Source organism: Hydra vulgaris, chromosome 10 (genome assembly GCF_038396675.1).
Source record: "Hydra vulgaris chromosome 10, alternate assembly HydraT2T_AEP".
Taxonomy (NCBI): Eukaryota; Metazoa; Cnidaria; class Hydrozoa; order Anthoathecata; family Hydridae; genus Hydra; species Hydra vulgaris.
This window is the reverse complement of record NC_088929.1, coordinates 8,299,703-8,316,627: the sequence shown is the minus strand read 5'-3', so window position 1 is coordinate 8,316,627 and position 16,925 is coordinate 8,299,703. Positions and strand designations below refer to the sequence as shown.

Sequence of the window (16,925 nt, the reverse complement as noted above, 5' to 3'; positions counted from 1 at the left end):
GCAGGCCACCCTATTAAGGCAATATTCTTGTCCTTTGAACCATTGTTTTACAAATTTTGGCGTATGTTTGGGATCATTGTCCTGTTGAAAAATCCATTTTAGAGGCATCTCCCATTTAACATGTGGTAACATAACATTTTCCATTATATCTTTGTAAACAAAGTGGTCCATAATTCCATTAATTTTGTGAATAGGACCTGTTCCTAGTGCTAAGAAACATCCCCAAACCATAGAAGACGTTCCATGCTTAACACTCTTCTTGGTATATTTAGTATTGAATCTGGTGTTTTTTGGTCCTCAGACTCGCTTCTTGCCGTCGCTTCCAAAAAGGTTATATTTTGATTCATCACTAAAAAGTATGTTTTTCCACTGGTCTACAGTCCAATTTTAGTGTGCTTTGGCAAACGCAAGCCTTAGCTTTCTATTTTTAAAAGAAGTTAGTGGTTTCTTGGCAGGCTTTCGAGAAAACAATTTTGCTTCGTTAGCTCTTCGTCGCACAGTGCGATTAGAGATTTGTAGTTCATGTTTTTTGGTTAATTTTGTGGATGACAAAAATGGATCTTTTTAAAGCTCTTTAACAATTATTCGATCTAGTCTTTGTGATGTGTTTCTTGGACGTCTGCCCCGATGGTTTGTTTTATAGCAGTCACGATATCCAAATGATTTGACAGTTTTGCTTACAGCCGATTTAGCTATTATATTTTCTACAAATTTCAGCTTGACGTTTTCCGCTTTTAAATTTTTTTATAATATTTTTACGTAAAACACTTCCTAATTTGTCGTAAGCCATTATAAGTGGCAATTTACGCCCTAAATCGCAAGTTAAATCTATTTTTAGTAATTAAATTTAAAATAGTTTATTGAAAAAATACTTGGCCAGACGTTCCAAAATCTATTTTTTTATTTTAGAGTAATGTTATGATAAAAGTAAAAACAAAAGAATACGGTAAATTGAATAAAGACAATGAAACCTTATTAAAAAAGCTTCGTTTTGATTTGTCTACCTTGTTTTGTCCAAGGTGAAATGTAGTTTGTTGAGAAAAATGTGTTTTAAATTAATTTGTGATTCTTAGTATGATTCAAACGTTTTAAATTTTGTTAAGAACATAATAAACTATTTAAAAATTAATATGTACAAATGTTTTACTAATTCTTTTTAGTTTTTGATCAACTTTTGTTCTAAACTTGAGTTTGTCCATCATGTTTTGTCCGATACTGTAAATGTATGATTTATACATTTTAATAGATTAAATAATTTTGTGACGAAGACAAAATTTTCCTCAAATTATTCAATTAAACTTTAAGTTATGTTGTTTAATGAGTCTATACACAATCAATCGATAAGAAAAAAAGCAAATCAATTTCAGATTTGAGGTATTTTTTTTTAATAATGCTTCTCCATTAAGTTTTTATATCCTGCGCTTTATATTCAGAAGATTTTATTTAGAATAGTATCAGTATCTGCTCGACAGTGTTATTTCCGCCAGAAGAATAGCTGTTAAGTTTGTAATCCGGCAACTCTAGCTTGACGTAACTTTAAGTAAATACTCTCCTAACGTATATCCCTGTCACTATTTGTCCGGTTGGTCACATGGTACGCTCGCCGGACAAATAGTGCAGAAGATATTTGTGTTCGGTCGCCGGACGCGTAGACACTGCCAATATTTTACGATTCTTTTTGCAAGTGATACATGTGAAAGAATAAAAAATATTTAGACCTCAATAATTTTTTTTACTTAACTTTAATAATTGTTTCAACAATCTTTACTTTAGGGTGCTTTATACAAGAGAAAATTGCGTACTAAGCTTTCGATTTTTCCTTTATTCTTGCACCTTATTAGGAATCACATGCTTATTGATTTTAGTACAATATGATATTCAATATCATATTGTACTAAAATCAATAAGCATTATTGATTTTAGTACAATATGAGAAACAAACATGAGTACAAAACATGAGTACAAAATAGAGCAAACAAAAAACAGGTAAAGAGACATAAATTTCACTTCTTCTAACAAAAATTTACATATTGAATTCAATATGTAAAATTTACATATTGAATTCAATATGTAAATTTTTGTTAGAAGAAGTGAAATTTAATATATTTTCATTACATCTACAGTAAAATTAACAAACTTAAATTTTTTATTGCAAAATCATAGTCCAGCATAGTTAAGTTTATTTATGTCTCTTTACCTGTTTTTTGTTTGCTCTATTTTGATTACACATACTGTTTATTCTAAGAAATCATCAAAAATATGGAAACTTTACTTGGTATGGTAGGTTTCAATAAACACATTTCTTGTTCAAGTAGACTTACTGACAAATGAATAGCATTTTATTAAATCTAATTTATTGAAATTTATTAAATCTGAATTTATAGAAATTTATTTTATCTGACTATTGCTGGAGTAAAACTGTCTAATGTTTTAAATCTGTAGAATAAAACTGTTGCACTGTATACCAGCAGCAATTTTGAGAAATCATTAATTAAATTTTATATTTGTGATTAAATAATATGTTTTTGAAGTTTCTCTTTATTTTTGTGTTTTTCTTTTACTACAATAGCTTAAAAATCACAATGGCATTTGTTGAGTTTACTGTTGTCATAAGCGCTTTAGTGGGATTCATTAGTGGAATACTGGTTGCTCTATATTTTGGAATTCAGAAAAGAAAATCATTCCAACCAATAGCTGATGATAAACTGCCTGAGGTAACATTAATGGGGTAATTTTTATTAATGAGGTAATTTTTATTAAATTTTTATCTTTATCTTAAGTAAACTATATAATCTTATAAAATTTTAAGAAGTTATGTTCGAGTTGAGTTCTTATTGGTTTATAAAAATAGATAATTCTTTTTTGTTTGAAGTTTTATATAATCTGTTTCTTATATTTTATGTATGGCAAAATCAATGGTAAATCATTCGTTATATATTGTTTTTTGTTTGTTTGTTTTTGCAAAGATTTTTTATTTTAAATAGAAAATATATAGGCAAGGTATCCAAAACATATGTTGTTTAACTGTGTTCTCTCCTTGTCAATAGTTATCAAAATCTTGACCCCCTTCCATTTTTTTGTTGACATTTAATGGATAGCTCCTTAAATGTTTAAATGTGTTATATGTATTATTTGTATATTATACTTTTATCTTGTATCATGTTTTATAAATTTGTTTGAGTTTAGTATTTTATGAATTTGTTGTTTTTTTTAATACATGTTTTTTATTTTTATTTTTTTGTGTTGTAAATTTTTTATTAAGATTACTTTTGTTGATTCTGGGGAGTATAAAATGGTTCTTGTGGTACGTCAAGACTTGGGAATGGGAAAAGGAAAAGCTGCAGCACAGGTATAAATATTATCAGTCTAAAGGCAACATTTGCATTAAGAATTAAGATGGGGATCTGAATTTCATCAAATTAAATAAAATGCATAAATTAAATACATTTATATAAAATAAAAATTATTTGCTCAAATCAAATAAGTTTTTAGTTTTACAGAAAACTAAAATCTATAAGTTTATTGTTTCACTCTTTTTATGGCACTTAGCATTTTTTATGATTATATCCAGATTTAAGGTTACAAATTTCTATTGAGTTATTTATCTTTATATATCTTTATATATATATATATATATATATATATATATATATATATATATATATATATATATATATATATATATATATATATATATATATATATATTTGTTAATCACTACTTATTTATATTTTTTGCTGTTTTTATTGTATTTATCCATAAAAAATATGTATAATACGTGTTTATTTAGTCAAAACACTTTAGTGGAATCTTTAATTTAGTTTAAAATGTTAAAGAAATATTAAATAGATTATAATTGTAATGAAGTATAGCTTACCTGAATCAAGAAAATAAAATTTTTTAAGGAACTAACAGAAAAAGATATGTAACTTCAAAAAAATAAGTTATATATAAATTATATATATATAACTATAAAAAGGTTTGGATAGATTTTAGGTTTTATATGATGGAACTTTTTGTTCCAATCCATCTAACAAACACAAAATAAATTAAAGAATATTTTGTAAATTTATTTAGTCACCTACTTGACAAAGAAATTATTAATGTAGTATCTTTGTGTTATTTTTAAAAATTTATTAATGTAGTATCTTTATGTTATTTTATTAAAATTTCTTTTGATATCAAGATTTAGTTTTCTTGTTTTTGTGAACTTAGACTAAAGTTGTGTATTTCAGTTAAAGTTGGTTTAGGTCTTGCACTCAGTATGCATTGGTGAGTACAAGCTTTTAGCTTTAAAAATACCAGCCCTTTAGACAATAAAGATCTTTCAAAATTAGTTTATACTAAAACTGTTTATATTGAGAGAACCTTTCAACAAATTGATCAAAAAAAGAGACAATTACTACATATACTACATAGCTGAAAATCAAACAGCATATTTGCAGCACCTAAAAAGTAAATTGTGATGTAATCATAATTCAATACTAGTAGACTTTGCTAGATTTTTGCTAAGTTTTTAATACAAAATCCTGTACAAAGTTTACATTGGAATAATCAACCTCAATGTCAACCAACCTTGAATTATTTTGTTCATTACTTTATGGAAAGTAATAGGATAGAATATACAATTGTCTGTTAATCTGCTACACAATGCACACTCTGATAATTTGCAACACAATGGAAACTGTTGTATTAAAAAATTTTAAAGAGTTAATTAACCTTACTTCAACAATTGCATTGCAAGGTTTTGTACAAACAACTTCTAGCAACGACATTTTTACAACCATTCCGATCATTCACCTGAGAAATGTGTGATTAGTTCTAGACAATTCACCTGAGAAATGTGGGATTAGTTCTAGACAATTCACCTAAGAAATGTGGGATTGGTGTAGAGAAAGCTACATACATTTTATATACATCTCCAATTATACAATTATATTGCATTGTATAATTTTAAATTTAGAAGAATGTTACGCAAATTTTTCAAAAATTTATAATACTTTATATGTTATAATTTTATGCTTACATTTACTATTTATTAAATACTGACATATATTTATACATTTTCAAACTCTGATTTACTTCCAACAAGATTGCAAGCAGCCACTATTAGGTTATAAGTTACTTTAAAATAGAGAATAAGTAAAAATACTAGAAAATGGTTAACTGAAGACTTGAAAAGTTGTAGGTTGTATATAAAAGAAAAACATGAAGATGGATCATAGTTATAATGTTTTTTTTGATATGCAAGGAAAAAAATTGGATTAATAAAAGTTTTTATAACATGGAGGGACAGATACAGTAAAAGGATGCAACTTGTTTAATAAGAAAAAAGCAAGAATGAGTTTTGGTTTATCGTAATAGAGACGATAGCTTGTTTGAACATTGACTATGATTGTATTTGTAGAAAAAGAAAGAAATGCAACCTTAAAACAATGGGAGAGTGGTTCAAGCTTGGCAGATAAAGCAGGTCTAATTTATTTATTTATTTATTTTTATATGTTAATTCACCTCCCTAAGGCTAAAAACGCCACTTCAGACAAGGCAGCTACTTACTGTGGTTATAACCCTCTCTCAACTATATAACTTCAAAGCACGGACCCTGACAACCAAGGCTGCTGCACAGAGAAACACAATGAGTGCGATACTACCAGGGACTTGGTGGGGATCAAACTCGGTACCTCTTGCTTATGACGTAAGTGCTCTACCACTACACCACGACCGCATTACATTTACAATGTGCTTTTAGACTTTGTCTGAGAGTAAGAGGGTTGTTGTTCATCAATATAGATACACCAACATTATTGCAATATTTTTTTGCAGTAAATAAATGAGTTTTGTTGGCTAACAAAAATTGCAGATTTTAAGTCCAGAATTTAAATCCATAAGCCACAGCAAGCCTTAGGCTGTTACAGAAGAGAGATCAAATTAAAAATCAGCTGCTTGTTCTAAGCAATCAAAAAGTGAAGATTTTTTGTAAAGACAAAGTATAAAGTTGAGTTGTCAATAAATAGAGACACTTTAAATGTTAAATTTTCATGAAGATTGATATTGTAGATAAAAAACAATACAGCATCAAAGATTTAAGGGTACCACAAGATACCTTGTGGTACCCTTAAAGTTATTTGAAATAAATAAGAGTGTAGGGCTTTAAGAATAACTTTGTTATTGCAGTTAGTAAGAAATAATTTAATAATCTAAAAACCTTTATATAAAGAAACTAATAACAGAGTGAAGACTAATTGTAGGGTAGTTGGAGAGGTCAATGTGTTTTCTAGAGTTTTGAAAAATTGGAACCACTTATTTAGCACTTTTTAAAAGTTAAATATTATTAAATATTATATAATTAATAAGATTAAATGTTAGACTTACTTTAGTAAATGACAAAGTTGAAGACTAACCAAAAGTCTCGAGAACCTAACATCTGATATAAGATACAAAATTTAGTAAACTGAGAATAACAGAGCTTAACATAAGACTGGACCTTTTTTCCATTGTCTTTTTGGAATAATAAAAGTACATTTGTTCTTAAGATAAATGTTCTTGTAAAAAAGATGAAATAAATGACTAATAAAGCAACTGCTCAACATGGTGAAAAATATGGAGTACAATCAGGTTTGACTTAAAATTGAATAGTAGGGAATAAAAGCTTCCAAACTTTTAATTCAGGAAGAATAAAAGCTTCTAAGATGCGCTTTATGCATATTATGAGTAAAAACATATGTTTGCTAATTATTTAGATGCTGGCATAGAATATCCTTTCATATTTATATAAACTTTAGTATTTATATGGTGTAGTATTTGGTGAAAGAGAAGATGATGACGATGATGATGATGATGATGATGATGATGATGATGATGATGATGATGATGATGATGATGATGATGATGATGATGATGATGATGATGATGATGATGATGATGATGATGATGATGATGATGATGATGATGATTATGATGATGATGATGATGATGATGATGATGATGATGATGATGATGATGATGATGATGATGATGATGATGATGATGATGATGATGATGATGATGATGATGATGATTATGATGATCATGTTGATCATAATGATGTTTATATATGCATATATATACAAAGTATAACATAAATTTTGAATTTAAAAAGTACTTTAGGATGTATAAATGTTTATGCAGCCCTTGTCACAAACCCAGCCCACGCTATATTTTATCAAACCTGGCCCCGGCCCCAGTCAAATATCAACCCCGGTCATTTACTATACACTTCTATAATAGAGGCACACTGCTTTCTTATTAAATTTGTGGAATAAAGTTAAACTTTATTTTCATTTAGTCAGAATCCAGTTTTGTTTAAGTTTTAGTAAATTAAAAGTTGATATTTTAGTGCAATGCTTCTTCTGTTGTTTGGTGATGTCATTGATGTTTTTAGTGTTGCCATGCTGCTGTTGATGTTTATTTGAAAGCAGCAAAAAATCATAAAAAGGTTCTTTAATTTTTTGTTGTTGTTTTTTATATATTATTTAGTTTAAACATGTAAAACTTAAGCTTTGGATCCTCAAAAAATGCATTTTAGATCCTTTATTTTTCAGTGGTTGCTTGCTTGGCAAAATAGTGGTTGTCCAAAGGTTGCTCTTAAATGCCCTGATGAAGAAATATTGTAAGTATTTGTTAAGTTATATATATGCAAGTTTAAAAGAAAAATGTTATTTATTAAATTGAATACTTTTGATAATGTTTAGTTTTTTCATTTTTAAAATGTGACCTCCCACGGTCGAGGTCGAGGAGGCCGCTACAGTTAGGGTGACTACTTTTTTTTTTTTTGTCATTTCAAACTTCTCTCAACTCTTTACATCTTAAACTTGAATCTTTACAAACAACCCTATTGGAGGAAACAAGTTAAGCACAATACTATCAGGAATGTGGTAGGGCTTCCTGTTTACAAAGCAAGCGTTCTACTACTACACGACTACTACATATTAAATGATATCAATTTAAATTTGATGACAGCAGAAATTTGAGTACCAAGTTGTGCTTTTTCCATGTTTTTTTTTATTTCTTTAATTTATTTTTCACTTTTACATAAGAAAGTATATGAGAAAGACTTTCTTATTAAAAATTTACTATTGTTAAAAAAATTTGTTGTTTTTAAAAATAAAATTTTTTATTTTTGAAAAAACAGCAACAAGCAAATTACAGGTTTTTTTTTTTTTTTTTTTTTTTTTTTGAGAGAAAGAGAAAGAAAAAAGACCCTATGGTTATTTTGGTTTAGATTTAAATAAAAAATTAGATTCATTAACTTCTTTACCGTTGGCTAATTTTTGTGTACAACAGCTCAAGTGTCAGGTTAATTTTTAAAAGTTGTAAGTATAATATAAAGTGAACAAAAATAGTCAGAAATATTTATAAATTAGATAAAAAGTTTAATTAAATCCATAATAAACTAAATAGAGCTTACTACAATATAAAAGTAATATTTTAATACATTATAATATTTCTCAAAGATGCAATACATAATCCATACATAATAAATATTACACTTTTTTTTAATACGCCAAAGTATACTAGCACAGCTAAATACATTCGAATTTTATTAGTTGTCTTCAGATTAGGAAATACTTGGAATGCACTTAACCTATATTGCTTTGATCTGCATATTTATTTTTCATTTTTATTGTCATATCTACAAGTTTACTAGTGAATAAGAGTTCAAAAATTTCCAGCTGGTCATCTTATTTGTGAATAAATGAATCACATTGTGATTCATGTATTCACGAGTCTGTGTTACAGACTCATGAATACATGAATCACAATGTAGATTTGTCTGCACATACCTGATACAGGTTTACTTTTTTTTTTTTTTGCAGCCATTTGCTTTCTTTTGCTGGTTGGAATAACAAAAGAAAAAATCACTTCATTACATTATCCTTTAGATCAAAATTAATAAATGGTGGACCTATTAATGAAATAAATATTTAACTTGACACGGTTTTTATTATTAAAGAGTTTCTCAAGAAAGACATTTTGCTGAAAAAATTATCAAGGTATTAGCAAATTTTCTATCAAACTGTCTTTTTTACTTTTTTTGCATCATTTTCTTTGTCTTGATGATTTCTGTGCAACTCTAGTTGTAAACGGGATGTAGATTTTCACTTTGTTCATAAAAAAAATTCTGTTTAAATAATTTTTGAATTATATTCAGTTTGACACTATAGTTTATCATCACTTTGACACTATAAGTTCAAATTTTTGTGTGTTTGCAAATAATATTCATCAGAATTATTTCTCACTGATTGTAATACATGGTATATAACTTATGTACAACTTATGTGCCTCAGGTAAATAAATTTGTTCATCTTGTAACTTTTTGGATCTAGTTTTTATTTAGGTCTTTTTAAGGTCTTTGTATTGGGCTCTATCTCATCCATTACATTTTATATTCAAAAAGGTTCATTAAACTATTAATACAATGCTCCAAACACCAATTCATGCTAGATGATACCCATCTGGATGTCATCTCCATCATTATCATTCACCTAGAATCCACCATCACAACCAGAACATCACATTATAACTCACCATCATCATCACCTTAAATATGTCCTATGGAATTATATTTTACACTTAAAGACATTCCAACAATTTCCAGCTCCCTTTTGTTTTTAGGATTTGTTCTATAAATGGAATGTAACTTAAAAAGCTTTTTTATGTGATCAATAAGTAAAATAATTTCAATGTACAACATTAAATAGGATTCCATAAAATTAAGTTGGGAAACTAATTCAAAAGTAAACAATCTGAGTTTGCCTTTTTGCCAAGTATTTTAGAAGTACCATCACAAGCATTTTTTTTTTTTTTTTTTTTTTTGTTATTTTAGAAGTACCATCATAAGCATTTTAGAAAGCAAGAGATTCAAATATGTAATAAAAAATTAATGTCAAAACCTAAACAAAATGAACCACTTATAAAAAACCACTTTTGCTATAGAAGAAGTTTCTCTGTATAGTCAAAAAGTGTAGTATTTCTGGACTTTTAGAACTATCGCTGCTTAATTTTCTTTTCATTTTTTTCACATACCTAATTGGATTAGGTATGTGAAAAAAAGATTTTGCAAATTTTACAAAGATGGATATCTTTGTAAATTTTGCAAAAATGGATTTTGCTTTTGCAAATGATAAAAAAGCTGTTTATCCATCTTTTTAAAAAGAAATGTTGAGTTAAAGTGTCTTATTTTTCATTCCACAATTTATTTTAGTTGTTATTAGTAACTTTTGTTTTTAAATACGAAAGAAAAGATGCAATATTTTATGATTTAAGATTTTGTTATTGAACTTTATATGATAGTGTATGATACTTATAAAAGCTGAAACATTCTTTCCTTTTTTTTTTCTTTCTTCTTCGTGAACCTGGTAAGAATCCAGTGTTTTCATGAATCATGAATCCGTTGAGAATGTTTCCTCAATTTGAGATTTTTAAGGTTTTATTAAATTTACTGTGGAGAAAACCCTACAAATTAAAAAAAAAACAGCTGCCAGTTTCTTTACAACGTTACACCAGTCTCAAATTTAACATAATGATGCTTGTAATCATAAATATTGGCTTAACTCAATTTTTTTTTTTTGACTTACACTATGCTGATTCTCACCAGTTCATTTGCTCAAAGCTGCAACTGTGCATGAGCTATTGTTTTTACAATATTTTTAATGGAAAAAGAAGTAAATAATCTTAATTTATTAGGTACCATGATGGCATCTTACCCTTTGATGAACACTAAAAAAGGTTAGAGGATGGTTTTTAAACTTTAAAAATGTATAGGAAGGGCATCCTGTTGAATCTTGTTATACTTTAAGCACTGTATATATATATATATATATATATATATATATATATATATATATATATATATATATATATATATATATATATATATATATATATATATATATATATATATATATATATATATATATATATATATATATATATTAGGGTGTCCCAAAAAACAACATTTTTGAAAAATATATGCAGAGACCCCCTTAATGTGTTCTATTTAATACAAAAATACTAGATTTAAATTTTTTTTGAATAAAAAATATTTTAAGGGGTCCCTCAAGACCCTTGAATATTTAATCGGTCCCTAATATTTTCAAAATAAAAGTTTTTCAAAAGTATGTCAACCTGGTACTCAAATGAAGCAAAATTATATAAAAATTTCAAAAATAATATTTAATTTGGAAAAATTTTAACTTATCAAAATTGTCATAAAAATACATAAAAAATGCATTTATTTGTTTTTTGTTAAAAAACGTAATTTTTCATGTAATAAAACCAAAATATAACAATTCTATATTTGAAATTTATATTATTTTTAAAATGTTTATATAATTTCGCTTCATTTGAGTACCAGGTGGACGTATTTTTGAAAAAAAAATTTTTTTGAAAATATTAGGATTCTTAGAGATAATAAAATGTTTAATTTATTATGGATTGTAAGCAAGAAAGAAACACAATTTTTGCTTTATTCAAGTATAAATTAGAAATTCATTTAGTTTGTTTACTCATTAAGATTAATGAGCAAATTAAATAACTGAATACTCTTTTATAAACTTATTGATAGTCTGGATATGTACTTAAAGTCAGATTATATTTAAAAAGGTGATTTACAAATATTTACTAAAGGAAAAGTACCTATTTTAGTTTATTATATTCTACAAATATAAAGTGCTTTCTTTTATTTACTATATATTTATAAATACTGTAAAATGTTTAAAGCATTTATAATATTACTGGTTTAGAGTCAACAGTAGACTCAAGGTTTTATCAGCTTTTCACACTTTTGTATATATTTAATGTAGAGGATTTTATATATGTTCAAGTTATTGCATTCACAACTTCTTGTGGTAAATAAATTCATTTGTCATTATTCTATTAATGAAAAACTATTCTATTAATGAAAAAAGTTATGGTGACCATTTGTTTTTTCTTGTGTTTTCTGCATACTACTTTATTGTGGCCTCTTGTAATAGAATTTTCTAAAAATATTGAATGATTGTACCAATTAACTATATTTAAACTTCTCCCCACTTTACCCTACCAATTAACTATATCTTAACTACTTATAAACTAAAATAGTTGCACAACTATTTTCTTGATCTTCTATTTTCTAACATTAGGAGATTATATAGTAATACTACATGTACACTAAAGAATAATACTACATAGTAACATAAGAATTTGTGATATAACGCAAGAAAGTCATTATGATATGTTTTAATAATTATTACATTATATATATTATCTGTAGTGATTGTTTATAATTGATATATATATATATATATATATATATATATATATATATAAATCTGTCTATACTTTTGGTAAGTTTCAACTGTTCTGTATATAGAAGAAATATTTTTTCTGTTATTAAAATTTGTTCAAACTCAATTGTAATGCCAGTAAGTTCACCATGATTAAGAGTGTTGACAAGCTTTTGGTCAGTTATATTTTTTGTTTCATTTCAACAGCTTTTTAATTAGCTTGAGAATTTTGAATTTTATAAAAGTTTTTTAGAATAACCTCCAAGATATTGCAGTCCATACTTTTCTCTATCACATATTGTAGGTGTATTTAATGTCTGATTGTTGTTAACAATAGATATATTGTTTATAATAAGCTGATATACTATCTGCAAGTTTGCCTAATAATAATGTAGCAGAATTTTCATAATCATCACCACTATTTAAAAATTTTCTTACTGTGGATTACTGTGTATTACTACATTCCCAAAATAACTAGCATAAAACTCGTTTAAATTTTTAGAATAAAATTTAGTGCAGCTTTCAATAATTCTATTAAACTCAATCTCATATTTTACTAAATTAATCTGAAGAGTTTTAACTTGCTCAATAATTTGTTTGCCATATAAAGAGCCTTCCATTATCTTGCAAAACACATTTTGTATTAGTGAAAACAAAATCTCGATGTTAAAGTTTAATTCCAAATTGTTAGCATTCCCAGCTGCTATATCATTGTTAGGGTGTTTATTAGATTTGTCCAATTTTAGCCCTCCTTTACTTTTACAAACTTTGACACAAACATCACATTGAAATGCTTCAGGGTTAAGCTAAAAACAATTTTAAAAAACTATATGAAAGATATAATATTCATTTATTCTATTTAAAGTAAATTAACTATCCAATCAAACTAGTAATCAAACGCTAAGCTCTTGTGTATGTTAGGTAAATAAGTTGTTTATACTGTATAAGCAAGAGATTCTTATTCAGTATAAGCAAATTATGAGTACTCATAAGCATAAACAAGTATTTATGGTTTTAATGAGTTACACAAACAAAACTTTACACTTTTAAAAGTACTTACATCTTCTAAAATAGATTCAGCATAATTTTCAAGTTTGTAATCTTTTACAAAAATTTCCAAAAGCATTATCACAAATATTATCACAGTTTCTTCCTTCTACAGCCATTGTGTATTTATGTTGTGTACAGTCAATGTCACGTGATTCCATTTTCAGCTAAATATAGTTTTTGTTATGCAAAGTTCTATGTTTCTTAACCAGATTAAGTCTATTAACTATGCTTTTATTAATAGTTTATTTAGTTAAATTTTACTTGTTATATTTCAGGAAAGCTTTGTATATACATGCGAAAACACTAGGAGTTGATGCACAAATTATTTCAGATGCTGGCCGTACACAAATACCTTCAGGCTCTAAAACAGTTCTTGGTCTGGGCCCAGGTTTGTAAATAATCATGATAATTTTCAAAAATAAGTTAACAAAATAAAAAATATTTGCCATTTTTTGATATTATTTTATAGTTTTATATCTAAGAAACTGCAATATTTCATAAAAATCAATTTTTAATTTCATCGCTGTGACCAACGTGTTGGCAACATGACACTAGTCCTCTTGCAATAGTTGAATTGATAACAAATTGTAAACTGATAACAAATTGTAAAAAAAAAATTATTTAAAATGAAAAACTAGAATTGATTATATGTGCACACAAACGGTTTGCAGTGCTTGATAGTTTTTTACTTAGTAAAGAATGAAAAGTTTTCAAATAATTAATTGAATTACTTAAGATAATTTAAATTGAAACGGTAGCTTGATGGATAATATTTTTAGATAAAGACTGATTGTTTATGATGCAAGTTTTTATTTTTTTTAATTTTGATTCACCCAGGCTGCAAGCAACCACTCTTAAGTTGTGAGTTACTAGAAAATATGAATAGAGTTATAGAGCAAGGAAACAGTTGACAGAAGACTTAAAAAATTGTAGGTTGAGTCAGGATGACATGATTATGGGAGGGAATTCCAAAAGGTTTAGGTGCATGGACTAAATGACAAACTAGATGAACAAAAGTTTTTAGAGCTTGCAGGAACAGATACAGTAAATGAATGAAACTTTGCTGAATGTCATGTCATGTAAGAATGAGTTTTAGTTGATGAACTAGAGATGATAGCTCCTTTGAGCAGCGACCATGATAGCATATGTAGAAAAAAGAAAGAGATACAACTTTACTGCAATAGGAAAGAGGCTCAAGCTTTGCAGATAGAGCTACATTTACAATGCGTTTTTGAACTTCTTGTCTAGAAGAGAAAGATCATCAACCCAAATATGACATCAGTGTTCCATACAGCGACTAATAAGAGATTGGTAGAGGCAGAAAATGGAATCAGGAGTATGAAAATAGCAAGCACAATAAAGCAACCTTAGCGAAATCTAATTTAGCAATTGATTGTATAATGTACAAGTAGATTTGTTAATGCAGTTGCAGGTTTTTTCTTTCATCATATGATTCTATAAGTTTATGATTATTCGAGTTAATAATTAACTTTTAATAGTGTTTCTGATAAAAAATTGATGTAATAAATGACTAATTTGAAGTTTGCAATTATGCTATTTAAAAATCGATTAGCTATTTTGTTTGCAACATTTCTGCTGAAAAGGGGGTTTTACCAAATGTTCTTTTTGTGGTTTTTTCTCTGAACTTGTTTTATATTAGATTAATAAGGTGGGCATTCTTAGTTCTATGGTTCGCAGCATACTTTTTAAAATGCTTGTTGGTTGGTTAGACAGCATTGAGATTGCTAAATGAGAATGCTGGCTTCTGAATATTGTTGAAAACCAAAGTGAGTAAGCTGGCTTCGAGTATTGTTGAAACCAATTGTTATTAAGGTTAAGTTTTGAGTAATTAACTATTTGTACATGGTAATTAACAATTTTTGAGTAATTAACGTTTTACAAGGTAATTAACAAATTTTATATTACAGCTGATAGATTAACGAAATTTATTGCTTTTAAAAAGATCTCTTAAATGCTTCTTTATTTTTTCCATTTGTTGACCACTTCAGTTTTTAAAATGAATGTTATATATAATATATATATTGAATTTATAGTTAAAGTTGTATATTTGCTTGAATTATTCATGAAATATATTGTAATGTATATGTAAAACTCTTTAAGTATTGTTAACATGAAAAAATATAATGGAAGAGTGGTAAATGGGTATATCATAACAGGTGTAATAATGGAAGAGGGGTGAATGGGTATATCATAATAGGAGTAATAATTGAAGAGGGATCTTTTAATAAAAATACTGCTAAGTTTTAATATGTTTATGTTTTTTAATTTAAATAATTCATTTTTATGCTATTTTTTAGCGCCGGCTGACCTCATCAATAAAATTACTGGTCATTTGAAGCTATATTAACATGAGTTAGTTGCTGCTATCAATGTTTTTGATTTTTAGAATGTTTAAATTTATATATAAGTTACATAATATTTATACAGTTTGTTAATCTGAAACTTTTGTGTTTTTCAGCATTTACGACTAAAATAAATAAATAAAATAGTTCATTAAAACAAACTTGTAGTTGTAATTATTACCTTAAGAAATTTTTTACAAGGTTAAAGTTTATAAAAAATAAACTGTTTAAATCATCATAAATAATAATTCCCAATGCCTAGAAAGTAATTCCCTGTAACGTAAGCCATTTGGAGGTTAGGAGTTGGTCAAGATGCATGGGTTAGATTATGGTTAGGCTTACTTAGGAGTTTTTCTTTAGTTTTTTTTTTTTTTTTTCTTCTTCTTCTTCTTTAGAGATTTTCAGTTAAAATTATTTTATCTTTATATGTTTTCAAGGCATTTTTTTTCAAATTAACAATTAAATTAATTGATAGAGAATTTTTAATAAAGTGAATCGATACTGTTTTTATTATGCATAATGGTTAAGATTCTCAAATTAAATAATAACGCTTACTATATTTACGCTTACTAAATTTACGTTTACTAAATTTACTAGAATAATAAACGATAAGTAATTAAAATAATAAACATTAACTAATATTTGTCGCATTGTTTTAAAGGTAAGCATTTTTTACTCTTACTTTTTTTTTTAGCATTTTTTTTACATTTGTAATAGTTTCAAATAACAAAAGTAAAACAATTAAAACCGTCGTACCGTGGTACGCTAGGCTACCCCACAATGTTTTCAAATGTTAGAATTAGTAAATAATTAACTATAATGTTAATATATATTTTATTATATAAAAAAACTTCTTTTTTTTTTTAATTCTTACCCGCCCTTTTATAAAGCCTCCCCTCCTCTGTTTACTAGATTTGGACTAAAATTCCCACCACCCTTTTTGTTCCCAAGATCTTGTATTGAGCACGCAAGAATATTGTCTTTAGGGCATCCAATACCGGTATACCGAAAACCAATATCGCGGTTTACCGGCCATTTTTCTATTACCGATAGCGAGTTCTCAATACCGGTATTTCAATTATTTTTTTCATCGCACAGAAACTGTTCCATTAGACTTCGTGCGTGTTTTGACACAGACATTTTTAGAGAGTTATAAGCATGAAAATATCACAGAAAAAAACTTTGATTATAAAAATGGATAACAAAA

The 16,925-nt window shown here is 26.9% G+C and overlaps 1 protein-coding gene across 1 annotated transcript; it reads left to right on the top strand.

The window, feature by feature from the left end:
- Window positions 1-2,565: 2,565 nt before the first annotated feature.
- LOC124816641 (peptidyl-tRNA hydrolase 2, mitochondrial) lies at window positions 2,566-15,879 on the top strand. Its single transcript, XM_065807197.1, has 6 exons — window positions 2,566-2,714; window positions 3,263-3,349; window positions 7,421-7,474; window positions 7,581-7,648; window positions 13,631-13,743; window positions 15,674-15,879. Exons 1-6 carry the CDS (start codon window positions 2,583-2,585, stop codon window positions 15,721-15,723), a joined length of 504 nt encoding a protein of 167 aa, XP_065663269.1. The 5' UTR covers window positions 2,566-2,582; the 3' UTR covers window positions 15,724-15,879.
- The last annotated feature ends 1,046 nt before the right edge of the window (window positions 15,880-16,925 follow it).